Raw genomic sequence first — 27,562 nt, 5'->3', positions numbered from 1 at the left:
GGACTTAATTAGTTAAAATTAAAAGTCAATGACCAATTTGTGAATTTAGCTATAGTCGAGGGACCATTTTGAGTATTTACTCTTAATTATTTGCCTGATTTTGACAATTGATTAGAGATCCAACTTATTTTGTCATTTTCCTATTAAAAAAAAAAAACTGTTGTATTCAAGTGATGAATCCTTACCCCTGCAAACATCTCCCACTCTCAAAAATGGGTCCCACTTCCACATCATCCCATTTGCAAATTATCTACTATTCACACTACATCCCTGCAAATCCAATCAACCTTCAAAAGTGGGCCCCAATTTCACATTACTTTAAAAAATTAATATTTTTTTCTTAATAAATATTATTTTGTCTTCAACATTATTTATTTATATCAATATATAACTTATATTTAAATATTAAATATAACAAATGTGAAAATAACTAATTACGTATGTATTAATGGAAAAACTAAATGTATGTATTAATGAATTAATTTATGTATAGTAATGAATGTATGTATATCAATCTTACAAAAAAAAATGTATCTTTATCAACATAAATTTTAGACACGTAATTTTAAAAAAATATTACACATTAAATATAAAAAAATTAATAACGCAAAATACAAAACAAAATACAAATAAAATAAAAGAAAGAAAACAAAATTAAATAAACTAAATAAAAAAACAAAAAAAAAACTAAAAAAAAAAAACTAAAAAAAAAAAGTACAAAAAGCTGCCGCACAGCTTTTTGTACGGTTGCAAGTTTACATGCAGAGCAAACTTGTAACCCACCTCACTATTTAAATAAAAAGAAAAAAAACAAAAAGCATACATGGCATTGTCCAACTCATCTTGCCAATATGATATTGGCAGGAGTAAGGAAAGCTTCAGGATGCCAAAATGCCAAATGTATTGGAAAAATGTCCTTTTTGTTTCCTTACTCCTGCCAATATCATATTGGCAAGATGAGTTGGACAATGCCATGTATGCTTTTTGTTTTTTTTCTTTTTATTTAAATAGTGAGGTGGGTTACAAGTTTGCTCTGCATGTAAACTTGCAACCGTACAAAAAGCTGCCGCATTGCGGCAGCTTTTTGTACTTTTTTTTTTTAGTTTTTTTTTTTAGTTTTTTTTTTTGTTTTTTTATTTAGTTTATTTAATTTTGTTTTCTTTCTTTTATTTTATTTGTATCAGGATGCCAAAATGCCAAATGTATTGGAAAAATGTCCTTTTTGTTTTTGTTTTTGTTTTTTTTTTTTTTTGTTTTTGCCTACATTAATATGGTTGATTAGACGTTTATGTTAACACGTCAATTTCAAACTAATCGTGTCAGAGGATCAGTCGATCAGAGGATGCATCACGAGAATCACAATTCATATGGAGTTATCTCCTTATTTATGGACAATAATGATTACTTATATTTATTTTGTGGGTTCTAATGAAAATATAATGTTGCAAAACACGTTAGGCGCTTCCTAAATGTCAAGGGGATGTCTTGCGCTTAGGGCGCTAATTTTTTATTTTTTATTTTTTTTTTAATTAAAAAAATTAAAAATTAAAAATTATCAAAATTTACTAATAAAACATAAGGTTCCCATAGTTATTTCTTACAAACTATTTACGTAAGTGGTTGTAAAATTGTTCAAAAGATTGTTTAAACCATCTAAATACATAAACGGACAATCGAGTCAAAAGTTACACCTTCGCAACCGAATCAAAAGTTACGCCTTCGCAAAGTTTTTAACTCAAAATTCTAATAAAAAAAAAATCGGCGGTGGCTAAGCGGCCGCCTAGACCGCCTAACCGGCCCGCCGCGGAGGAGGCCGAATCCGGCTTTCCTTGCGGTGGCCGGTGGCCACCTAGCGCCTAAGCGCCGATTAATCGGCGCCTAGGCGCGATTTTTGCAACACTGGAAAATATCAAAATCAAAATTTTGTGAGAGGAAGTGTAATTTGAGAGTAAGAGTAATATTTTCCATTCATCTAACCAATAGTAAAAAAAAAAAAAAAAGATTGTACGGTTGTATCCCAATACTGAGACTAATCTATTATTAAAGATTGAGGTGAGAGTGATGAAATGTGATTCAATTTCAAAATCAGTTACAGAGAGACTAATGCTATAGATAAAAGCTACACGTAAAAGTCTCCTGACTAATAGACTATTCTAAGCTGACTAGTCTAACACCACATATTAAATACTTTATTACAAGAGGAATATAATCATAATAGTAAACATATTATTCACACACCCCCTCAAGCACAAGGTGGGTGTGCTACCACATTGAGCTTGTCACGAAGAAGCTGGAAGCGCGGGCCTGGGAGTGGCTTGGTGAAAATGTCTGCAAGTTGATCTTTAGTAGACACAAAATTGACAACAAAATCCCCAGATGCGACTTTGTCTCGTACGAAATGATAATCTATTTCCACATGTTTTGTTCGAGCATGAAAAACTGGATTAGCACAGAGATACGTGGCGCCCAGATTATCACACCACAGAGTAGACGGCTGACCAGAGTGTAAGCCCAGTTCCTGTAAAAGAGACACAACCCACGTAACCTCTGCGGATACATCTGCAAGAGCTTTATACTCTGCTTCAGTAGACGATCTGGCAACTGTACGCTGTTTTCTGGATACCCACGAGATGAGGTTGGTACCAAGGAACACAGCATAACCACTTGTACTCTTTCGGTCAACTGGACACCCGGCCCAATCGGAATCTGAGAAGGCATGCAGAGCAGTCGATGTAGACGGAGATAAACGCAAACCATAGTCTTGAGTACCTTTAACATAACGGAGAACTCGCTTCAGAAGACCCCAATGATCGTCTGTCGGTGAGTGCATGAACTGACACAGCCTATTAACTGCATACGATAAGTCGGGCCGTGTGATTGTTAAATATTGCAAAGCCCCCACAATACGACGATACTGAATCGGATTTTCATACGGCTGATCAGAAGGGGTAACAGCTTGAGTGACCGCGGCTGGTGTGACTAATGGCTTACAATCACTCATACCCGCACGTGTGAGAATATCACCCATGTAACGACGTTGTGATAGTAGCATTCCCCCATCTACCTTCACCGTTTCAATACCCAAGAAGAATCCAGGTGTCCCCAAGTCTCGAATCTTGAATGTCGTGGACAATTGCTTGAGAAGAGTATCAATAAGTGCAGAATCATTTCCCAGCATGATTATATCATCCACATACACTAATAAAAAAACCCGAGATGTACCAGTGGTATAATAAAAAAGCGAGACATCCGTCTTGGATGCTGAAAATCCTGTAGAGAGTAAGAAGTCATGCAACCTCTTGAACCAGGCCCGATGTGCTTGTTTGAGGCCATATAGAGAGCGCTGTAGATGGCAAACGTGGTCCGGGTGCGTGGGATCTTCATACCCAGGTGGCTGCTTCATGTAGACAGTTTCAGCTAGATGTCCATTCAAGAACGCATTATGAACATCAAGCTGCCGTAAAGTCCAGTTATATGACACAGCAAGAGAAAACAACAACTGTACTGTAGTCGGCTTAACAACGGGACTGAAAGTGTCGAAAAAATCTTCACCGGCGACCTGATTAAATCCCTTGGCAACAAGCCTCGCTTTATATCTCTCAACGGACCCATCTGCATTGCGTTTAGTTCTAAATACCCATTTGCACCCAATTATGTTCATATGTGATTCTGCTGGGACTAGCTGCCAAGTATTGTTGTGAAGGAGTGCATTAAACTCCTGGTCCATGGCATCGTGCCAATGCGGGTGCCCAACAGCTTGAGAGTAGCAGGTTGGGTCTACAGTTGCATTTAGAGCGTGAAATTCTTCACCCGTACCTTGTGTCATATGTCGAAGGCGCATAGTGAGTGGCACGGGTGGAGCCGGTGGCTTTCTCCGACGTCCCCTCGCCGGTGGTCTAATAGCCAAGGGCGCGGGTTCACTAGCCAAGGGTGCGGGCTCACTAGCCAAGGGCATGGGTTCCGGTGCAACCACAACCGGTGATATAGATTGTGTTACTAAGGGGCCAGCTACCCAAGGTGTAACGGCTGCAACTTGTTGCGGTGTGTGCTGCACAACTCTATCTGAAAAAAGGAAAGGTAGTTTCGTCAAACCAGACATGACGACAGATATAGATTTTCCCAGTTGTTAAGTCCATGCATCTATATCCCCTATAGGACGGTGGGTAACCTAAGAAGACACACGGCGCGGAGCGATACTCTATCTTGTGGCGATTATAAGGCCGTAGATAGGGATAGCACCGGCACTCGAATACTCGTAAAAAGGTGTATGGGGGGGATATATTAAAGAGACGTGAGTATGGACTCTGGAACTGTAGAATGGCAGACGGCATGTAGTTGATTAAAGTGGTGGCAGTTTCAAAAGCATAGTCCCAGTACTGTAGAGGGACGTTACTTTCAGCGAGTAGAGCTAACCCGGTTTCAACTATGTGTCTATTCCGGCGCTCTACCCTTCCGTTCTGTTCGTGCGTGTAAGCACATGACTGTCTATGGTTTATACCTAGGGATTGAAAAGTGTTATGTAATTTGCGATATTCGCCCCCCAGGTCGGATTGAATGGATTTGATAGAACGCGAGAATTGCCGTTCTACCATGACTTGAAACGACTCAAAACATTTGTATACATCCGTCTTTACCCGTAAAGGAAAAAACCAGGTAAAGCGGGAATAATCGTCTACAAACAGGAGAAAATACCGAAAGCCAGTACTAGAAATAACGGGAGGTGGTCCCCAAACATCTGTGTAAAGTAAATCTAATACATTTGCACTACTAGAATTGACCCTATCTAACGGGAATCGACAAGATTTCCCGAGATGACATGCGGTGCAAACGCCAACTGCTTTGGATTTATTGTCAACCGGACACGTTTGGAGAATTTTATTTAGGACTCGATTATGTGGATGGCCAAGTCTGCGGTGCCACATGTCCGGAGTGGTTCGGGAACTTATGAATGCGAAACGTGACCGAGACCGCGGAAGTGTGTATAGCCCTCCAGAAGTGGGCCCTTTAAGCAGGGTTGCCCGGGTGATTGAATCCTTCACAAAAAAGCAATCTTTGTGAAATTCAAAGAATACATTATTTTCGTTAGTGAATCTTTGAACTGAAAGTAATGGAACAGATAATTCGGGAACATGTAATATATTAGACAATTTAAGAGGCTTAGACACGGATGGAATAGATGCAGAACCAACGCGTGAAATAATCAAACTTGTGCCATTACCGACTCTCAGAACGTCATTCCCGTTGTACTCATCAGATTGAGACATCATTGACGCGTCGGGCGTGGCATGAGCGGATGCTCCCATATCTGGGAACCAATTACCAACTGTACTTGTTGCGGATTCATCTCCAGCGACCGTGAGATTGGCCTGGGCAGGCGGTGGCGGAGCATTGTAACGCTTGAAGCAGTGTACGGCAGTGTGGCCGAGAGCCCGACAAATCTGGCACTTCGGCGGTTTCCACGACCATTGCGGCCGCCACGTCCATTCCCGCCACGACCTCCTCGGCCGCGTCCACCACGGGAATTCCCTTCGCCACTGCCGCGTCCACCACGAGCAGTGTACAGACCGGAATGCGCGACTCCAGAGGCCGGCGCCGGGTAATCATTCGCAAGTATGAACTCTTGCGCCTGTAAAAAATCCGAGAGTTGCGGGGTGGTGATAGGATTACCTGAAACTATTAACGAGGCCGCCATGGCCCTGAACTCCGGGCGTAGACCCCGGAAAACGAACAAATTCTGTTCGTCTAATGATACTGGCCGGCCAGCGAGCGCGAGGTCTTCGACTAGAAGCTGCGCACGGCCTAGAAACTCTGCCGGTGAGCTGTTGCCCTGACGCAACGATTGGAACTGCCCGAGTAAATTCAGGCAACGCGCACGAGTTGACGAACCGAGAGCGGCAGTGATGGACTGCCAGACCTCACGCGATGTGTTCCTACCAACAGCCAAGTACATCACCTCTTCTGATAGGGATGAAATCAGAAGAGAGAGAGTGGACTGATCTTGCTGTGTCCACAACCCGTACGCTAGATTTGCCTGAGGTACGGTCGTGGTGGCGCCGGAGGCGTCGGATGGCGGAGAGTCGATCGTCGGCGGAGGGCAGGGGGTTTCTCTGTCTACGTAACCAAGCAGACCCTGTCCCCGGAGATAGGGCACGAGCTGTGTGCGCCAAAAGATGAAATTCCGGGAGGTGAGTTTGATGGAGACGAAGTGGTGGGCTGTAGCTAGGGTGTTTGTAGTGGTGGCCGACGGTGGTGCGCCGGCGGACACAGTTCTCTCAGAGGAGTTTGTCGACATCGGAGGTGGAAAAAGGGTGGTCGACGGTTGGGAGAGGATCGACGATAAGGAGGGAGAGAAAAGTGGAGGATCTAACCTACGGCTTAGCTGATACCAGATGAAATGCGATTCAATTCCAAAATCAGTTACAGAGAGAGACTAATGCTATAGATAAAAGCTACACGTAAAAGTCTCCTGACTAATAGACTATTCTAAGCTGACTAGTCTAACACCACATATTAAATACTTTATTACAAGAGGAATATAATCATAATAGTAAACATATTATTCACAAGAGTCAACTACTATGTAAGGTGATGACACTTCTATTACTATTATAAATATTTGTAAAGAATTATGAGTTTTATTTAAAAAAAAAAAAATTGAAGTAAGAAATTGATTACAAGATGTAAGCTCATAAGTTCTCCAAATGAGTAACACAATATGAAATTTCACATTTTATTTTATTTATTTTTACTCTTTATGAATGTGATATGTTTGGATTGTTTTAGAAAAAAAAAAAAGTTAATCACGTTTTTATTTATTTCCTTTTCTTCTCTCAGCGAAACCATGACACATTATAATATTTTTACTCTTTGAAATATATTTATTATTGCTAATTACTATGTAAATATGTATTATGAATTTATGATGATACCTGTGATAAATAGTGTTTCAAAAAAAAAGGGTTTGGGGGGGAGGGGGGACCCGAAGCAAGAGCCTTAAGTTTTTTTTTTTTTTTTTTTTTTTTAGAATTCTCTTTGACTCTTCGCAAGCTGGTAGCTCCCAGCTTATCATAAGCAATTATCATGTTCACTAATTATAGTAGAAGATAGCTAGTGGTTGTATTCTCAAAATAAATAAATAAATAAAGTAGTTATTTGCATACTTAGATCCACATAAATGTCACTTGTTTGCTAAGTCAAAAGTAATATGTTAAATAGGTAAATTTGAATTCTATTGCATTGTTTTTTTTTTTTTAATTTTATTTAAGGAATGTTGGACTTTTTATTTTTACTTTTGTTAGGGGTTCCAATTTTATTATTCGTGCAATTTAAAGATTTTATTTGACTCTTATTTTCATACTAGTATTTTTTATGCGTGATGCGCAAAAATCGATGTCAAATATCAATACTCTATATTAAAATCTTAGATTTATTTAGATTTTAGATAATAATAATAATAATAATAATAATAATAATAATAATAATAATAATAATAATAATAATAATAAAACTCTAATATATAATGTCTATTTTTTTAGCATTGAAGAAGATAAGAAAATATATAGTGGATGCATATGCATGGCAACAATAGTAGAAAAAGATAATGGAAGTTATACCGGTAGAGTATTTTTGTCCAAAATATTGTATAGTACAAATGTTATAGCATAATGTATATAAAAAGTAATGAAGAAAATGAATATAAATGAAGAGTATAACTTTCATTCACACTTATTAGTTTTTAGATTAGATTAATAAATTGCTAATATTTTTTATTTAACTTTGAAATAAGGGTCAAATAGGCCACTGAACTGTACACCAAGTTGCAATTAGGCCATCGAACTCAAAAAAGTACAATTGGGTCCCTGAACTACACAAATTCATGCAATTAGGTCTAAAATGACCTGTTTACCTAATACTTTGCTGACGTGGAGGTTGCGGATTTTAAAAATAATTTTTAAAATAATTTTAAACAAAAAATTAATTAAAAATTAACAATAAAAAAAAAAAAAAACAGAACGGCCGGAGACGAAATCGTCTCCGGCCGTCCTTCGTCTCCTGCCATGGAGATGAAGACCTTCGTATCCATGGCCTGGAGACGAAGACCTTCGTCTCCATGGCCAGGAGACGAAGGTCTCTTCGTCTCCCTGGCCGGAGAGACGAAGAGACCTTCGTCTCCTTGCCATGGAGACGAAGGACGGCCGGAGAAGATTTCGTCTCCGGCCGTTCTGTTTTTTTTTTTTTAATTATTTTTTGTTTAAAATTATTTTTAAAATTCGCAACCTACATAACAGGTAAACATGTCATTTTAGACTTAATTGCATAAATTTGTGTAGTTCAGAAACTTAATTGCATCTTTTTTAAGTTTAATGGCTTAATTGTAGTTTAGTGTGCAGTTCAGTGGTCTATTTAACCCTTATTCCTTTAAGTTTTATCACTTGAGGTGTGGCAATTTATATCGTACACCACGGCGCGCGTTGCACTATGCGCCCAAATGCAAAACGACGTCGTTTTAATTTTTTTTTTTTTTTTGAAATTTTCCGCCCCAGTGAATGGCAGTAGTTTTTTCTTAAAAAAAAAAACCGCTGTTCAAGAATGTACATAATGTTATACTAGAATACACATAATGTTATACATGAATGTACATAATTATATAACAAAATATACATACTCTTTTTAAAAGATAATACACATAATCTAACATAATGTTGGAAAAATAGCATTAAAATGGCATAAAATGACATGTTAAGTGGCTATTTTGTGGTACAATTATCAGTGGGGTCCACTTCCGATTTGGATCGGGTCAAAGTGAATTCGGGTTCTTCGTAGTGAGACGAAGAGGCTTGATTCAAGGCTTGATTCAAGCCCGAGCTTGATTCAAGGCTTGATTCAAGCCCGAGCTCGTGTGCGCCGGCACCTGCGGGCACGAATGTCGTCCGAAAATTGGCTGGCCTTGCGGGCTAAGTTATGCCAACTTTCGGTATCAGTTTTCCCAACTCTAAGCCACTTGACAGCTAGGTGGCCGAGAGCAACACGAGAGTTGCTCTCGTGCTCACCTGGCCGAGAGCAACTCGGCTCTCGTGCGCAGCGCGAGGTTGAAACTTCGGTCTACCAGATTCGTCTCTGGACAGTTGGAGATTTAATCCATCCGTTACAGAATTAATTTCTGTATTTGATTTTTGAATTAAATCTGCAATAAAGACCAGCTGTTTCAGATGTTACAAGGCGGGTGTTAATGGCCTAGTTAAATGCTATTTGATGTCCTACGTCCCTATATAAGAAGGAGGGTAGCAGCAGTGTTTCAACACGGATTGAAAACAACACACACAACACTGAAATTCTGTTTTCCCAGCTCCAAAATCTCTGCTCCTACTCCCTTCTTGTAGCTGTGTTCGTCCCATGCTCTAGTTCGCCGGGTTCGTTCGTTTGGGTGCTCAAACGTCGAACCGTTGTACGTTTTATCCTGGGAAACCTAGGCCACAACGCTCCTAGCACTTTTGGGAGGTGGCAAATAAGGTTTTAAGGAAAGAAAGGCACTCGCCTAACTCGTACATTTCTTTCTTCCTTCTCCTTCTTTCTCGTTTTGGATTATGCTCTAAGCAAAAATCCGTTCTTTCTTGTTGTTTTGGAATTATAATCTAAGGATTATATTTTCTTTTTGGTTGATATATATTGGTATATCTTTTTCGTAGATATACATGTATATATAACCGTTGGGTCCGTTATATATATATTTGTGTGTATATATATATTTCGGATATATATCCAATAATATTTTATATATATTTCGTGTGTATATATATAAATATTATTTTACGGATATTAAATCGATTGTGGTTCATTATCTCCAACAATCTTAAAACCTTATTTTTATTTTGATAATGAACAAGTCGGTGGATTCCAAAAGTGTTGGATCCGTGAATGTTGCCGGAGGTGCACATTCAAATGATCGGAAAGGCAACGATGTTGCACATTCCGTGATGCCAGTTGATGGCAGCAACGTTGGAAATGTTATTTCCATAGGAGTTGCTAAAACACACGATGGTGCTCCGGAGAACTTTTGTTCACGATCCGGTAGACCTGTGGCTAATGGCACACAATTGGTACCTATTGTGTTGTCTAGTGGATCGGCTAAAAGCCATGGAGGATCCTATGATGGTGTAATGACTACATGGTCTGAGGACTATGGTAGTGTTACAAATGACTTCAACCGTAATCGAAGAAAACTCAAGCGGAAGCTTAGCTTTCAAGAAGATTACGAGAAGAAGGAGAAATGTCACTATGAAGCGAATCGTCATCCTGGTGAGAAGGTTGAGGACAACTTCGCTATGTTTAAAACATGTGGATGGTTGGACGAGTAAGGTCACAACCATAGGTACCCCCGATGTGCCCTACGGACCACCCTTTGTGGAGTGGACGGTTGAGAATGGAACAAGGCACACGGGTTTGAAGGATCACTACGAGATAGGAATAAGGAAATATGTTTCCAATGTATTTTCCTATTTATTTATTTTGAATAAATGTTGTAGTATCCTTGGAATATTTTTATTTGAATAAAAATATAATTGTTCCATTGAATTGAATCTTGGTACATACAAATTATTTGCTAGAATAATGTCAAATGTATGAAATGATTCAATATGGGTGCGTGGTGCATCACGGGGCATTATGTGGAAAATGCTAAAATGGCTTAACGGCCGAAATGAAATGTAACAAGCGTGTTACATGTTGAAATCCCGTAACGAACTTCGGTTCAGGTTCATGTAGAACGATACGGATTTCAAGGATCAATTTGTCAAAAATTGGGATAGCTATATAATCGTGAGCGTCACAGCTCAATTGTTGAATATTTTAATTAATATTCTGAGAACGATTATATAAGCTTGATTCAACTAGTCGGAAAATTTGGTTGATTTGTTCTCGTTAATTGTGTGATAATTAACTTGATCAAAAATTCCAAATTATACTAGTATATTTAATTTGAGACAAATTATGTTTTGGTGAATAGTGCTTTTGTAGCACTAATAGAAAGTGTAACTTGGCACTTTGAAGTGCAAACTAAAACACTGTAACAGTGCTATTAAGCACAAGGTAGAGTGCTTAATTAGGCACTTTCGGCCACTTGGTGGCTGCACCTTTAGGTGTTGAAAACTTAAGCATTTGTGCTTTGGTAATAGCAATAAATGTGCTAGATTATGTTTGGTTTTAATGCTAATTTACTTGGCTTAAACCTTTCGTATGTGGCTAATTAAATTTAGCGTTGTAAAAGTGTTATGTGATTAGCACGAAAGGAAGTTTGGTTAATTGTGTAATTAACTAATAATCCTAGTGCCAGGTAGCACTGTAATTATAAATTAAGCAACGAAAGGTTGTTGTGAGTTTATAATTTAAAGCAATAAAGATTGCTTTGGAATCGATGCGTTAGTTTAGAAGCAATGATTCATGCTTGGTATAGCATGTTTCGTGCTTCACTACTAAGCACTGATTCGTGCTTCAATTTCGGAAGCACTGATTCGGGTTTGTGGCCTTTCGGTCAAAACCGAATGGATTCGTGAGGGCTAATCTGTTAGCACCTACGAGATGTGTTAGCGTGTAACACATGTTTATTCTTTAAAGAATAAAAAGAGAAAAACCAAATTAATCGTGGATTAATGCGGTTACGAACAATCAATGTGATGAAAAAGAAACACCTATTGGTGATTTCGGCGCAAGCATTGGTATCGTACTCGAGCGTACGACACGGTATTCACCTCGATCGAGCGTTGTTGCCGAACATAAAATATCAAGACGTGGATAAGTTCGGGTCTACCTCAAAGTATGAGGGGTGAGACAATACTTTGGACAAGTAAATACCTTTTAAATAAGGTTGCCCACATGAAATTCTTACGAATTGTGGGTACGTAGGAAGTTTCCTACTAATGCCCGAAATGTGGGGGTGTCTTGCCAAAGGTGTGTATTGGTTCTTAGTACACGAGTCCAAGAGTTTGGATGTACATAAGAACACGAAAGATTGATTCAAGAAATTCATCGTTCTTGGAAGATGTATTTTTGTGAAGGATCAATAAAGGACCTAGCACGTTGAAAGGAACTTTCGGCGTGGCTATGGTTGAAGGGTGTGAAAGAGAACCCGAGCTCAAAGCTAGACGTAGCAAAAGAGCCAGGATTGAAAAATCCTTTGGTCCATATTTTCTGACGTACATGTTAGAGTGTGATGCGCACAATCTAACTTGTTTACTAGAAAAGAAATTGGATTTTCTGACATGGTTGTTAGAAAACGAGCCTCGAACGAATGTAGAAACATTACTTCTACAGATGGACCAACCCGAGAGAGGCTACCGAGAGTGAAGTAGATTCTTTAATCATACTTGGAACTGGTTGTTCTTCCTCCAGGTTGTAAAACCTCGGGATCCTAAGTGGATCACTAGTCAGAAGATAAAACCGGTTGGTTATATTGAATTAAAATGGTCGGGCTTGTAATTTTAGATTACATGCAACGCGAGTGCCACAATTACTTCAATATATATTCTCTTGTGATGAGAATGAAATCCATTAGGATGATACTTCCCAAGAGCTGTTTAGCGAGACTTGGAAGTTCATCGAAATAGATGTATCGCTTTCTTAATAGACATGGAACAACCCGAGGGTTTTGTGGTTCCGCGCTATGGAAAGAAAGTGTGTAATTGGTGAGATCATTGTATTGTTCGAAACAATTGCCTTAGTGTTTGGCATGTGAGGTTTTGATCATGCAATGATGACCAACGAGTTTAGTATAAATAAAGTGACTAAATGTCTACGTAATGCGTACGATAGACGAGGTAATCACTGATTATTTATACACGATAAACTCAACGTGGGTAGTAACGATCACAGGATCAATTCTACCTTAAACATGTTAAATTCAAATTTGACATGAATGCATGGGATTGACAGATTTAATCTTCGAGGTTAAAATCGTGTGAAGGCTGTATGGTCTCGTGGTATGTCAATCTCATTGAGTTGATTGAATCCTTGTAAAGGGATGATAATCAAGTGGCTTGGACACCGTTAGATACTAACGTACAACTAGCTAATAATTACAGAGATTGTACTTCTCGTGGAAAGTACATTCAGATTATTGGTAGTTTAATTGTATCTAATGGGTTTTACTAGGCCGGATATTGCCTTTGTGGTTAACGAACTCGGTAGACATACGAGTAACCCTAGTGTTGTGCACTGGAAGGCAATAGTGAGAGTTGTGAGATACTTAAGGTATGCTCGTGACTTTGGACTGCACTACGTGGGATATCTAGCCGTACTTGGAAAGTATAGCACGGATATCAAAGGACACTAAGTCCATCAAAGGCTACGTCTTTACGTAGGCCAGTGCAGCCGGTTGGACGGAAATTCTCGAAATGAATTTGTGATAGCTAAGATCCGACGGGATCAAAGCTGAGAGCCTTACACTCGTGTCGCGAGCGAGTAGGCCGAATGGCTATGCCATTATTTTGAGAATGTTCCTAGTGGTAAGCTCGTACCTCCAATTTGTGTGCATTGCGATAGTCAAGGCAAAATTGGCCAAGTACAGAGTTAGATGTGGAATGGTGAGTCTAGACTTATAAGTCATAGACATAATACCATTAAACAATTTCTCACAACGGGGTTATCTCGATTGACTACGTGATGTCAAAAGATAACGTAGCGGCCGCTAACTCGCTAACCCGAGGGTAAGCAAATAGTTGTGGAGAAGTTGGAACGAGGAATTGGTCTAAAGCCCTTGGACTAAAAGTTCTATAGTGGATACCCAACCTAGCTGGCACCTAGGTTCAATGGGACAACTAAATTATGGAACGGAGCGTGTCACTGTGGGGGTCTCGGACTCCCTACCACTCCTCGTTAGAAACAGTGACTCCCGCGCAAGGTTAGCATGTTGATGCTTTAATGATTCGAATGTCGGTTGACATGTGTGAGTATGCGGGATACTCGGAAAAGAATCACCTATGTGAGAGAGAAGTGAGGGTCGCTTCAAAGGAGAATTGATAAGCACAATTCTTCACAAACTCTTGCAGAACCAGGACGGTGACCCACGACCAAAATGGGCACACTCATGAGAACAGAGCATGGTTGGGAGGTTCCTGTGTGAGATATGTCATCGTCTACACAAACGGCAGTCGGTTCAAAGACATCGCGTTCTATCGTACAGCTAGTAAAGTAAACATATCTTTACAAGGGAAGGTTCAAAGGGTATAGTGATCCCTACCTATCCTATGCAGGGATCGACCGTTTGAACACAGTTGTTTCCGATTTCAAAATACCCCGAAAATCAATTTTTTATTCATGTGGGGGATTGTTGGAAAAATAGCATTAAAATGGCATAAAATGACATGTTAAGTGGCTATTTTGTGGTACAATTATCAGTGGGGTCCACTTCTGATTTGGATCGGGTCAAAGTGGATTCGGGTTCTTCGTAGTGAGACGAAGAGATTGATATATTGTACGCTCAAAACGGATAATGGGTGAATGAGATATTGATTCTCAAAGTAGACCCATTGAGTTGGAAAAATGAAGGGAAAAGTGAGCTTTGTCCCACATTGATTTGGAAAGAGGATTTCACCCCCCTTTTATACAAGAGCTTTTTTAGAGCTTGTAGAATTGTATAGCATAGAGGCTCTCTCGCGCGGGGGGGGGGGGGGGGGGGTGCAAATCAAATTCCAACTAGAAACGAGATCAAAAGGCTTGATTCAAGCCCGAGCTCGTGTGCGCCGGCACCTGCGGGCACGAATGTCGTCCGAAAATTGGCTGGCCTTGCGGGCTAAGTTATGCCAACTTTCGGTATCAGTTTTCCCAACTCTAAGCCACTTGACAGCTAGGTGGCCGAGAGCAACACGAGAGTTGCTCTCGTGCTCACCTGACCGAGAGCAACTCGGCTCTCGTGCGCAGCGCGAGATTGAAACTTCGGTCTACTAGATTCGTCTCTGGACAGTTGGAGATTTAATTCATCCGTTACAGAATTAATTTCTGTATTTGATTTTTGAATTAAATCTGCACTAAAGACCAGCTGTTTCAGATGTTACAAGGCGGGTGTTAATGGCCTAGTTAAATGCTATTTGATGTCCTACGTCCCTATATAAGAAGGAGGGTAGCAGCAGTGTTTCAACACGGATTGAAAACAACACACACAACACTGAAATTCTGTTTTCCCAGCTCCAAAATCTCTGCTCCTACTCCCTTCTTGTAGCTGTGTTCGTCCCATGCTCTAGTTCGCCGGGTTTGTTCGTTTGGGTGCTCAAACGTCGAACCGTTGTACGTTTTATCCTGGGAAACCTAGGCCACAACGCTCCTAGCACTTTTGGGAGGTGGCAAATAAGGTTTTAAGGAAAGAAAGGCACTCGCCTAACTCGTACATTTCTTTCTTCCTTCTCCTTCTTTCTCGTTTTGGATTATGCTCTAAGCAAAAATCCGTTCTTTCTTGTTGTTTTGGAATTATAATCTAAGGATTATATTTTCTTTTTGGTTGATATATATTGGTATATCTTTTTCGTAGATATACATGTATATATAACCGTTGGGTCCGTTATATATATATTTGTGTGTATATATATATTTCGGATATATATCCAATAATATTTTATATATATTTCGTGTGTATATATATAAATATTATTTTACGGATATTAAATCGATTGTGGTTCATTATCTCCAACAATCTTAAAACCTTATTTTTATTTTGATAATGAACAAGTCGGTGGATTCCAAAAGTGTTGGATCCGTGAATGTTGCCGGAGGTGCACATTCAAATGATCGGAAAGGCAACGATGTTGCACATTCCGTGATGCCAGTTGATGGCAGCAACGTTGGAAATGTTATTTCCATAGGAGTTGCTAAAACACACGATGGTGCTCCGGAGAACTTTTGTTCACGATCCGGTAGACCTGTGGCTAATGGCACACAATTGGTACCTATTGTGTTGTCTAGTGGATCGGCTAAAAGCCATGGAGGATCCTATGATGGTGTAATGACTACATGGTCTGAGGACTATGGTAGTGTTACAAATGACTTCAACCGTAATCGAAGAAAACTCAAGCGGAAGCTTAGCTTTCAAGAAGATTACGAGAAGAAGGAGAAATGTCACTATGAAGCGAATCGTCATCCTGGTGAGAAGGTTGAGGACAACTTCGCTATGTTTAAAACATGTGGATGGTTGGACGAGTAAGGTCACAACCATAGGTACCCCCGATGTGCCCTACGGACCACCCTTTGTGGAGTGGACGGTTGAGAATGGAACAAGGCACACGGGTTTGAAGGATCATTACGAGATAGGAATAAGGAAATATGTTTCCAATGTATTTTCCTATTTATTTATTTTGAATAAATGTTGTAGTATCCTTGGAATATTTTTATTTGAATAAAAATATAATTGTTCCATTGAATTGAATCTTGGTACAAATAAAGTACAAGATATATATAATTGAGATAAAGTACAAATAAGCCACCGAACTATTTGGGAAACATTAATTAAGTTATCGAACTCAAATAACTCTCAAATAAGCTATTGAACCCAAAAAAGAGAGCAAATAAGTCATTGAATCTGGAAAAAATAACAATTAACATTTTTAACAGGTTAACTCCAGGTTTTTGTTAATTTGATTGCCAAATTATTTACATTTCCTCTTCTTATTATTGTTATTAATATTAATATTAATATTATCCACTTGGATAGTATTATATTTTAAAGTAATTATAATTAAAATAATTTTGTCTTGTCAAAATTTGATTTATTTATTTATTATTATTTTTTTAACTGCATCTTCTGTTTAAAAATTAATAATAAATAAATAAATTAGATCTAGACAAGAAAAAATTATTTTGATTATAATTATTTTAAAATATATTAGTATGTGGTGGATTATAATTTAAAAAATGTAAATAAAATAAAGAGAAAATTTCAATTTTGATCCACTGACTATTGGGGTTGTGTTAATTGCAACACTTGACTTTCAAAAATGTTAATTTAGTACTTTGACTATGCAATTTCTATCAATTTTGGTCACGCCGGTCAAATTGCAGGCCAAATCTCACCGGAAAAATTTAATGGGTCAAATAACGAGGATATTTTAGTCATTTTACACAACACCCCTTTCTTCTCCGATGAGTTTCTCCATTTCCGGCGATGAACAACTTCTTCATTAATTATACGATCCCCTCTTCCACTTTATGTTCTTCAAAATGAGCCCCCTGTTTGTTTTTATATGCCTGTAGAGGCAAATTTGCATATGCTCTAAGTGAAGTGAGCAATGCCTCTCTGTTGAAGCCCAAACCCGCCGTTAAACTGTCGCCGGAGGACCCCAAGCCGCCGCCTCTGTCCACGTCGTGGTTGTGTCTCAACAAAACTCCCAGGATGAACAATGGGGTGAAGAGGACCGTCCGATTCGACCCCGTTGGCGTCATCGTCGACGAAGACTGCCGACCCTGTGGCCACAAGCGCATATACGATCGCGATTTCGCCGCCGACAAGCCGGAATTTCAAGAAATCAAGAAACCCAGGAGGGGATGGGTAGTAGGATGATAAATTGAGCAATCAAGAAATCTCAGAGGCGGATACCATCAATGGAATACTGATTTTTACGCTAAGGAAGATGAGTAGTAGTATGATAAATTGAGCAATTTCAATTCAGATTGTGTGTGTGAATGAAGAAGTGGGTCAGATCTTGTGGCAATAGGAGGGGATGGAATGCAAGAAAATTATCAATTTCTCATCGGAAATGGCCGGAAATGAGGGAGAAGCTCATCGGAGAAGAAAGGTGTGTTGTGTAAAATGACTAAAATACCCTCAGTATTTGACTCATTAAATTTTTCCGGTGAGATTTGACCAGCAATTTGGCCGGCGTGACCAAAATTGATAGAAATTGCATAGTCAAAGTACTAAATTAACATTTTTGAAAGTCAAGTGTTGCAATTAACACAACCCCAATAGTCAGTGGACCAAAATTGAAATTTTCTCTAAAATAAATATTTGACAATCCAATCAGCAAAAATCTGGAGTTAACCTGTTAAAAATGTTGATTGCTCTTTTTTTCAAAGCTCAATGGCTTCTTTGCGGGTTATTTGAATCCGATGGCTTAATTGATGTTTCCCAAATAGTTCAGTGGCTTATTTGTACTTTATCCCTTAAAATAATGTATTTTATGAGATAGAATAATGTACATTATGTGTTAAAATAATAAAATTTCAGGAGTAAGATAATGTATTTTATGAGTTAGAATAATGTACATTGTTGGTTTTAAGACTTTTGATAGCCCACAGAGGTCCAACATAATCCAGTAGATTGATAGATTCACCGGAAGAGAAGATAAAAAATGACTTTTTGAAAGAAAAAGATGGTTATAAAATGTGTGACTCTTGTTATGGTTTCCGGGTGTCTACTCGACTTGGAAAAACTTGCCCTCTACACTTTGAGGGAGACCTATATATATGTGACCGTCCTATACTAACTAAATACAAATATTAAAGCGTAATAATGAGAAATAAAGGCCAAGGGACGTTGGGTCGCTGTTATTGGACTCTCCCAACGGCCGGATTGACCCATATTAATGACAGGCATTGAAATGGCAACAATCATCTGCTGGCCGACTCTTGTTGATGCCGACTCCCCGGACTCGGCTCCATACTCGCCCAAGCTCTTCACGAGGTCTTCTCGAGGCCCACTTCCGATTCCCTTTCTTGGGCCAATCATATATAGTAGGCCCACTCCCTTGTTTATTTTCTTCATTTGGGCCTCCAGCCCATTGAGTCCATACCCCATCACACATTATGCTTTAAAATAATGAACATTAATACATTATGACTTATAAAAATATATGTTGCAGCGGGTTACGTAAAAAACCGTGGTCTATAGAGCTGTGTAATAACTGTTGTGCTATTACGGAATATGGACTACTAAGTAGTAAGTACATTTTTATTTTTTGTTTTGTTTCAGTAACGCAGGATACAGTGTATTAATAATTAAAATGTACTGTGAAATTTCACAAAATATGACAAGGAATAAAAAATTTCCTAGGCTTATACATGGAACGGTCCCCCGGAAGAACTCCTAGGCGTGTAGCTGAAATTCAAGGTTGTCACTTGGCAGGCATTCAACAAACGGTTGTTGAAAAAGGAAACTTTATACCCATATTCTTTTCCTTTTGTTTCTTTTGCAGTGTTCCTCTTGGGATTTATATTCGGGGGTGAATTACGTACGTAAAATGATAAGATTGTTTTCATTAATAAAAATCTCACTCTGACGTTTCTGAAACCAATAAGTTTAACAATTGCTTGTAACACGTCGTGAGATTTTTATTAATGGAGTAACTATTGGGGAACTATTTATGGCACTAACATTTTTGGAAGTTGCCTCAACGGAGATGGTTTGAGGAGGGTCGATCCTGGTCGGTGATAGAATGGCGGAAATGGCAACGGTGGCCGTAAGGGCAGTTGTCGCCGGCGAGCACCATGCGGCAGACCTCTGTTTTATAGCGTGGATGCCTGATCACCGGACGGAGTTCTTTTATGCCGTGCGCAAACTGGCAGTTCTCACCGTAAGGACACTCGCCGGTCTCTTGCCATTTGTTGCATAGCTCTGTCTTGAGCATCCCCTGGTTGTACACATCGAACTCCAGTGCTTCCTCGTCCCTCTTTACGCCAGGAACATATACTCTTTGCTGCTTCTCAAACAGATTAACAAAAACGCAGAAATTAGGGGTAATTCTGATAGATAGTATGAAAATTCAACCAAAATTTGAGATAATTGAGGACCGTTTTGATAGGGAATCGGATAGAAAATTGATTGATTTGGACTCACCGATCGGCCAAGAGGTTGAGTATTGAGTCGGTGGCTACTCTGGCCGCCAGCGGATCCATCTTGTGCTTTCATCTTCAGGTAGCCACTGGAGCGCACGGAAATGCTCTTTGGAATCGGGACTTGCTCTTGATTCCTTCTTTCCAGCCGGTGTTGCTCTATGGCTCCCGGCGGTGGCCTGACGTTCGGAGGTTTTGATTCCGTGGTGAGAGTGTCGCGGATAGGGGAGGCTCGGACTCCGATACCGAGGTGACTGAAATCAGAGAGAAGACAGTTCTGTATCGTCGCCTGAGAGAGGAGACTCAGGCGCTGGACCAAGTCGGCGTTTGCGAGACGGATAGACTCGTTCTCCTGGCGAAGAGCATTGACTTCCTTGAGGGACTCCTGAAGGTGAGCGAGACACAGAGTGTACCGATTGTAGAGCTGCTGGTACTCCAGGACGAAACTGGCGTGAAAAAGTCGGCGTTCAGTGGCCATGGCTTCTGCGTCGTCGAATGAGGTATCGGATGGAGATTTACAGTTGTGAACGAAGAGCGAGGAGTAATAGTTTGTAGAATAGTCAGTTAAATCGAGCTGTCGCGGAGATGAGGGTGATAGAAACGGGTTGCAATTGTAGTGCGGTGATGAGGATCCGCCGGAGAAGTTGTTGGGGCCAACAGCGGACCTTGAGATCGAGCTGGCTCTAACGCCATCAAATGAAGAACTCTCTTTCAGCATTTCCAACTATTTGAAGAAGCTAATTAATCAATGAAAATCCGAAAATTATCGTCAATACGAAGCAAGCAAGGAATTCTAAACTTGAACAAACATCAATATCAAAGTAAAATCAGATAATCAGTAGCCTTAAAATCAAGCAGATCAGCATCGCTACACATTCACCAAACGTAAACACGCATGTAAACACAGGAGATCAGAACAGAAACTCAATGCAATCGATTATACTATACGCAACAGTAAAATCAACCAAAACTGAAGCAGCAAGCAAGCAAGCAAACATTAACGATGAATTCAATCGAAAAAAAAAAAAAACTCATCAAACTGGAATCTGATAAACACACGGTTATCAATAAAGGATCTGAGCTGAGAATTCATAATAATGTACCTGCAAACTCAGTTTCGTGATGAAGTTCCTTCAAATTCTCTCCTGCGTGAACTAAAAGGAGAGGAATATTAAGATAAGATGGTTGAATTGCCAAAACCACACGATCAAATCAGAGTCTACGGCAAACACATCCAATCACCTTCTTATAGAATTCCTGAGAAATGATATGATGAGTGCGGTGGGGATCGGAAGACTTGCTTACGTCTCAAGTGTTTGAAAAATTTATTTTGGCGGGGAAACTTGCTTTCCGGTTTTCAATTTTCGGGTTTGGGATCCAAAAACCGTTATGAGAAACGCCTAACAAACTCTACTATATAATCGTGGGTTACACTCATCTAGTCATCTGCATGTACAATATACGGAGTATTATACACGCATAGTATGCATATTGCCTTTTTTTTTTTTTTTTGGCCTCCTTTATAATGTGCTTTTTTTCTTGATACATTTTAGAAGAGTTAAAATTGAATTGGTAATGTGTTACTTTTGAGATGATACCGCAAGTCAAACGCTTACCATTAGGTTAAAGTTAAAAACTAATAGCAAATATGCAATCTGCTACCAGAATGTGCGCTTTGGGTGAAGTCCACCTTGTGACACAAGCTGGTAAAGGACCACAAGTTAATAAATCAGTCTAGATTGCACATAACTGACCAACTTAAACTAAGAACACCAATAAATAGCTTGTTGATGATTCAAACTGGGAATCCTATAGTTACCAAATCAACTATTCGACCAACTTCGTTGGAGTTGTTTTCACGTAATTTTATTTCCTTATACTTGCATAACAATAAATGTTACTGCGTTTTGATGATAAGATACTGGACTAGGCCTTCTAAGTCGCGACGCAGTCTATAGTGTATTTGTGAGGTGGAAATGGGAAGCTAGGTTGCAGGTGAGGTTTTAAAAAAGTGGCGTGGGATACAAGGATGATAAGGTAGGGTGAAGGTTTGGAAGTGAAGAATGCATGTGGTTAAGTGAGGAGTAATGATGATGAAAATTGGGATTTGAGGGAATGGATTTATGTTAAGTTTGTCATCATGCTATTGGTGATCTATAATGCTACATTCTAATAAGTTGCTTCCCTGTCACAACTTTAACTAACTCCAGGGTCCCGCTTGTTCTTTCCCTAAGAACCACGTTTCCTCCTGGCCGACGTCCACATTTTTCTTCATCTTGGACCTACTTATAAATAAAATAACAATAATATCCTATTCACAAATTATATATCATAGACTTAAAGTACATAAAAATAATATTGTAGGTACATGAAAAAGGAAGTACTTAAAAATAATACTGTAGTTGTGTAGAAATGACACCAACAATAATGAATCTGTGTATTTATAATAATGAATTTATGTACCATTGTCCCTGATGTGGTGAATTTATGTTGTACCTAATTTTATATTCAAACAAGTTACCACACGCGTATTGTGCGAATAGGTCTAATGCACAATGTGTATTTTTAAATTAGTGTTTTAGAATTTATCACACTGCAATATTATCCAATTTTTTATAAAAGTAAATATTTAATTTCATGAATGCATAACTAGACCTGTAGCAAGAATGTTGAATTAACTAGTGCAATAATAGTTGTATAGGGAAGCACCCTCAGTGGATAGTACCCAAGCATATATAGCTTTTGCAACACAAAACCCTATTAATTGGGGTGATCTATGCTTAATATTGTTGCCACTTCCAGCATAAATGAATTATAGATTTGATTTAGTCCCTGGCGTGCTTCATTGCAATTTTAGTGCATTGGCGCAGTGCACCTTCAAAAACCGCAAATTATGCCGTGGAAACGTGTTCACCATGCGCATGGTGAACACAGGGGTAGATTCATAATTTCTATGTTGTAGATTCATAATTTCTATGCTGTAGATTCCTAATTTTGTTTTTCATTTGTTGTTAACGACGTTTCTCTCTTCGCAATTGCATTATTTCGTCTTCGCAGTACAAATATTATGAATCTACAGTACAGAAATTATGAATCTACAGTATAGAAATTATGAATCTACAGTATAGATGTTATGAATCTACAGTATATAAATTATGAATCTACAGCTTAGAAATTATGGACCTGGTGAACACGGTTCCATAGCATAACTATCCTTCAAAAATAGAACCAAAATCCTCCTCCTCCAAAAAGAGAATGATAATAAACATAGTTTCTCATTTGTATTGAATATACACTGTAAATCAGGTGTACCGTTTTATCCATGCCCAATGCATAATTCTAATTAATTGACCAAATTAAAGCCCATGTTAAATTTTATATTGTATTTTTTTTTGGTGCGTATTTTATATTGTATTTTTTAATACACTCTAACATATTCCTAGTATATTTTTAATAATGATATCAATTTTAATTACGATGAGATTCGAACTTAAGATCTTCCTTATGAAAATCAATGAGTAGGTTAATAATAATAAATAGTTAACGAAATACTCCGTTACTAAAGTTTACGGGAATGCAAGGGTATTTAAGAAAAAGTAATTGATATAATAGATAGAAAATAGGAAAAATTAAAAAAATATTAAAAAGTAGGAAAAAAAATACTAAGATCAAAATAATATAAATCATTAATTACAACAAACAATTATACCAACATTTTGTAGTATCCTTGAAGAGTCTAACTTTATTGGCTCTTATTAAATTTGTATATTTGTAGATATAAATTTGTGTATCTAAAATAATAACTTTATCTGCTTGTAGATTTATTTTAAAAATATTTTAAAAATCAATATAAGTATCATTTAAAAAATCTTAATTAAAACTTTTTAATAACATATTTTTTAAACATTATAAAATAATTAAGGAAGTAAATTTTTTGGATCATAATTTACTTTGCAAAGTGGATTAATCCACGACATAAGTAGGGCTGTTAACGAACCGAACATAAACGAACGGAGGTTATACGTGTTCGTTTGTTAAGTAATTTGGAGTGTTCGTGTTCGTATTCGTTTGTTAAGGTTTTTTAAAATCCTGTTCGTGTTCGTTTGTTAAGTGTTCGTTAACGTTCGCGAACATGTTTGTTAACGTTCGTGAACACGTTCGCAAACGTGTTCATTAACGTTAACAAACACGTTCACAAACATGTTCATTAACAAGCACGTTCACGAACATATTCAGTTACGTTCATGAACACTTAATAAACAAACACATGCACATGTTCATGATCACAATTCATTCATGAACAATAAATAATCTACGTTCATGAACAATAATCAAACAAACAACACAACTACAAAACTAATATAATATAATATGGTATATATGTTTGTGAACATGTTCGCGAACATTATTAAACAAACACAAACGAGCTTGTTCACAAACATTATTAAACGAACTTGTTCACGAACATTAGTAAACGAACACAAACGAGTTTGTTCACGATCTCTTAGCAAACGAGCTTACAACTGTTCAAGCTCTGTTCGTTTATTAACCGAGCTCTAAATTTTGTTTGTTAATGTTCGTTTACCTTAACAAACGAACATAAACGAACGCTTACCGAACACAAACACGAGTAGTTTGTCGAAAGCTCTTGTCGCTAACACCCCTAGATATAAGTATGAATCTTATTTGTGTTGGGTCTCATGTAAGCGTCAACTAAACTAATAAAATGGCTTTCCTCTTTTAAAGATTTTTAAACCAACTTTTTTGTTGACGTAGCTTTCTCATGAGTTAAAAGTACTTTAAAACGAAAACAATCAGAGTCAAGTTAATCATCTTGTTAACTTGGTAAGTGAGAGATTGATTACCCCTTTATAGTCTTGACTAAAATAATAAAATAATATCTTAATACACATTTTCAAATAGTGATCGCGAATTTTTCGTCATTCTACCATGCATAAGTATTTATGAAACTAAAAAAGTAACATTATATTATCATATGCACAAACTCTTCTAAGCCCACCATACATACCCCTCTACAAACCAAAGATTGGCACAGAAACAAATTGTGAAAACTATACTAGCGCCGCCTGCCAGACTCCATATCATCATCATCATCCACTGTTGTGGCTGCAAAATTAGTAGACAAACACATCCCAATGAATGCACCATTCTGCTGCTCATTCTCATCAACACCATTATTATTATTGTCTGAGCTTACTGCAACATTAGCCACAGTAGTAGTATTCGTCCCACGGGAGTCCTCATCCCGCACCCCAAATCTCGCATAAGTTGCCCAACCTAGCAAACCTCCCAATTATAAATATCCGTTTCATAAAACATTATCATACTATGAAGATCCAAAATGTTGAAGAACCAACCAATTAACACACCTTGAACGTGATATGGGGGCGGGAAGAACTGCAAATAGCAAAATGTGGCAACTACGAAACCTGCATGCAAAGATTAACCGTACAGATCAAGTTGAAAGATGTGTTCTGTCTTATTCTTATAGAGTGTACTAACCGAGTAAACCTCCAGCAAACACATCTTGCCAGTGGTGCCAGTAGTCATCAACCCGAGAAATCCCAACCAGAGATGCAAGCAGAAGAGGAAGCCATACTACACAAAGTTTTGCGACATGACCCTTACGCTCAAATGCGCTTATCTTCCCTGCTAAATACAGTGACAGAAACCCAAGACCAGCAAAAGACCCTGCATGCATTATAAATTCGATTGCTCCCAGTAAAGCAACTTATTGACTTTCTTAGTTTAAACCAATCAGTTATAAACAATCTAAACTGATTTACTTCCTTGTGGTCCTGCTAGGATTACAAGACGAAATTTAACCCGTGCACAGCTTCAGATAGTGACTATGGTTTCTGACATTAAAAGAAAGAAAAGAACTTACAGGAAGTGTGGGCGCTAGGAAAACTCTTGTGGCCTTCCCTGACAACATTCTCGTCACCATGGCATACAACGTTTCCCCATCGATCATAAACCTAGGAATTAAAGGCAAAGCATCACATATGGAAATGCAAGAATAAGATAGATGATGATGGATTGCCGGAAACTTACATCATTCCCATCTGGAAAGCAACGCCAAAAGAAGTCCGGCCTGGGCCGACCAACCGCGTCTTTTACGGCATCCGTAATCACTCCAGTCACCAGAACAGAGAACAACACCCCTGCAACAGAACCTTAAAAACTGAGACAATAATAAGTTTTGTTTTGCACACACGAATTGAACTAGATTTCATGTTTTCATTACCTAGTATAGCATGGTGAAGATCGTAGACATCTTTTCGGTAACAATAAAACAGCAGAAAGATGAATATAGGCAGCAAAACTGCATAAATCTATACCCAAAACCAAAAGCTTTTTTCATCAGTGCCATAAACTGGAAGCAGAGAGGCAGTAAAATATATATATGTGTGTAATACTCACAGGCACAGCCCAGATAGGAACAGTGTTGTTCTTTAATGGGTACTTGAAATCACCCACCATATCCCTCCCAACAAAACGGTAAAAGGGATGAATAACATTGAGAACAACTAAAATCACCAGAAGTAGCAATAAGATGAGCCAGTCAATGATGTGTGACCTTGTCACTGTAACTCCATCAAACCTCACACTCTGCTGCTCAACCTGGACTTCCCTCATTCTGCTCTCATCTTCTGCACACAGGATAATCAAGAATTAATTAAAGCCATAATTGAGATTAGTTTGCAGCCAAAGTATGCAAAGATTTTACCATTAGCTAGTGCAACGGTGTTAGTTGTTGTTCAAGTTTCTAGAGAATAGTATAGGTTGTAGAATCCGTAGCAAAGTTAGCTTCTTTAGAGTCTATGTGCTGTCTTTTGTTGCCAAGAGCCACGTGCCCTTTTAATGGTTACTCAGCATTATCCAGTTCCCGGTAGAAATCATGTTCAAAATAAAGGTTGTGTTTGGTAAAATGTGTGTTAGCTGTTAGCTGATTGTGTTAATTAGAGGGTATAAATAGTTGATAACATTAACTGATTGTAAAAAAATATTTGGTAAATTAGCTGTTCATTGATAACTGATAGCTGATAACTGTTTGGTATAATTTCTTTTCTTAAAACTATTTAACTAAATATATTGATTATTTAACTAAGTCAAATAGTTAATAGTGATAAAATAAGTTAAAATTAACTGATAAACTAACTATGTTTAATTGTATTACGTGGGTTCAGACTGTTGACCCATCCATGACCAACCACTAACTACTACTGCCAATCAGTATCCCATTTTGGCACTTGCCATTTTTAGCAAATTTCGTTTCTCCTAACCACTTTGCTTCGTGAATCCACCGATCGACCGAACCTGGTAATCTCTCCGTCCTCCTATAAATTTCACTTCGCACAAAACACATTTCATTCTACAAAAACACAACACAACAATCATCTGTCTAGCTTTTAGATTTCGGAAAAAACTAAAACATAATAAAATGCTGAAGAAGGGGGAAAAGTCTTTCCTATCGCTCTACTTGATCGTGACGGCGATGCTGATCGGGCAACTGCGCGCGACGGAGGCCGCTCAGTGCTCCGCGACGGAGCTGCGCCCTTGCGCCGCCGCGATCAACTCCGGCCAGTCGCCGTCGGCGGCGTGTTGCGGCAAGCTGAGGCAGCAGACGGGGTGCCTGTGCGGTTACGCGAGAGATCCGAGAGTGGCGCACTACGTCAACTCTCCGAATGCTAGAAAGGTCGCTAGCTCTTGCGGCGTCTCTATCCCCTCCTGT

The 27,562-nt window shown here is 38.6% G+C and overlaps 2 protein-coding genes across 4 annotated transcripts; both read right to left on the bottom strand.

Moving 5' to 3' along the window:
• Positions 1–19,152: 19,152 nt before the first annotated feature.
• LOC109177630 (zinc finger CCCH domain-containing protein 14-like) lies at positions 19,153–21,004 on the bottom strand. Of its 2 annotated transcripts, none has more exons than XM_019327045.1 (3): positions 20,910–21,004; positions 19,811–20,543; positions 19,153–19,673 (listed from the first exon to the last, which is right to left on the bottom strand). In XM_019327045.1, exons 2-3 carry the CDS (start codon positions 20,522–20,524, stop codon positions 19,365–19,367), a joined length of 1,023 nt encoding a protein of 340 aa, XP_019182590.1. In that variant the 5' UTR covers positions 20,525–20,543; positions 20,910–21,004; the 3' UTR covers positions 19,153–19,364. The 2 variants fall into 2 exon arrangements, with proteins under 2 accessions (XP_019182590.1, XP_019182591.1); XM_019327046.1 differs by having other exon boundaries at positions 19,153–19,670.
• A 3,807-nt stretch (positions 21,005–24,811) lies between these two features.
• LOC109177625 (lipid phosphate phosphatase 2-like) lies at positions 24,812–26,735 on the bottom strand. 2 transcript variants are annotated; one of them, XM_019327038.1, is made up of 8 exons: positions 26,558–26,735; positions 26,251–26,480; positions 26,075–26,162; positions 25,882–25,991; positions 25,715–25,805; positions 25,330–25,518; positions 25,197–25,256; positions 24,812–25,104 (listed from the first exon to the last, which is right to left on the bottom strand). In XM_019327038.1, the coding sequence occupies exons 2-8, from the start codon at positions 26,464–26,466 to the stop codon at positions 24,884–24,886; spliced, it is 975 nt and encodes a 324-aa protein (XP_019182583.1). In that variant the 5' UTR covers positions 26,467–26,480; positions 26,558–26,735; the 3' UTR covers positions 24,812–24,883. The 2 variants fall into 2 exon arrangements, with proteins under 2 accessions (XP_019182583.1, XP_019182582.1); XM_019327037.1 differs by having other exon boundaries at positions 26,251–26,483; positions 26,585–26,735.
• Positions 26,736–27,562: the final 827 nt, after the last annotated feature.

Source organism: Ipomoea nil, unplaced genomic scaffold, assembly GCF_001879475.1.
Source record: "Ipomoea nil cultivar Tokyo-kokei standard unplaced genomic scaffold, Asagao_1.1 scaffold0805, whole genome shotgun sequence".
Classification (NCBI taxonomy): Eukaryota; Viridiplantae; Streptophyta; class Magnoliopsida; order Solanales; family Convolvulaceae; genus Ipomoea; species Ipomoea nil.
The sequence above is the reverse complement of the archived record's forward strand: the minus strand, read 5'-3'. Positions and strand labels throughout refer to the sequence as shown.

Excerpts from the sequence above, each read along its gene's own strand:
- LOC109177630 (XM_019327045.1), bottom strand. The coding sequence starts at position 20,524 with ATGCTGAAAGAGAGTTCTTCATTTGATGGCGTTAGAGCCAGCTCGATC. Across the intron at positions 19,674-19,810 it reads CTCAACCTCTTGGCCGATCG|CAGCAAAGAGTATATGTTCC; the intron begins GTGAGTCCAAAT and ends CTGTTTGAGAAG.
- LOC109177625 (XM_019327038.1), bottom strand. The coding sequence starts at position 26,466 with ATGAGGGAAGTCCAGGTTGAGCAGCAGAGTGTGAGGTTTGATGGAGTT. Across the intron at positions 25,519-25,714 it reads TCCTAGCGCCCACACTTCCT|GGTCTTTTGCTGGTCTTGGG; the intron begins GTAAGTTCTTTT and ends TAATGCATGCAG. Across the intron at positions 25,105-25,196 it reads GCCCCCATATCACGTTCAAG|GTTGGGCAACTTATGCGAGA; the intron begins GTGTGTTAATTG and ends GAGGTTTGCTAG.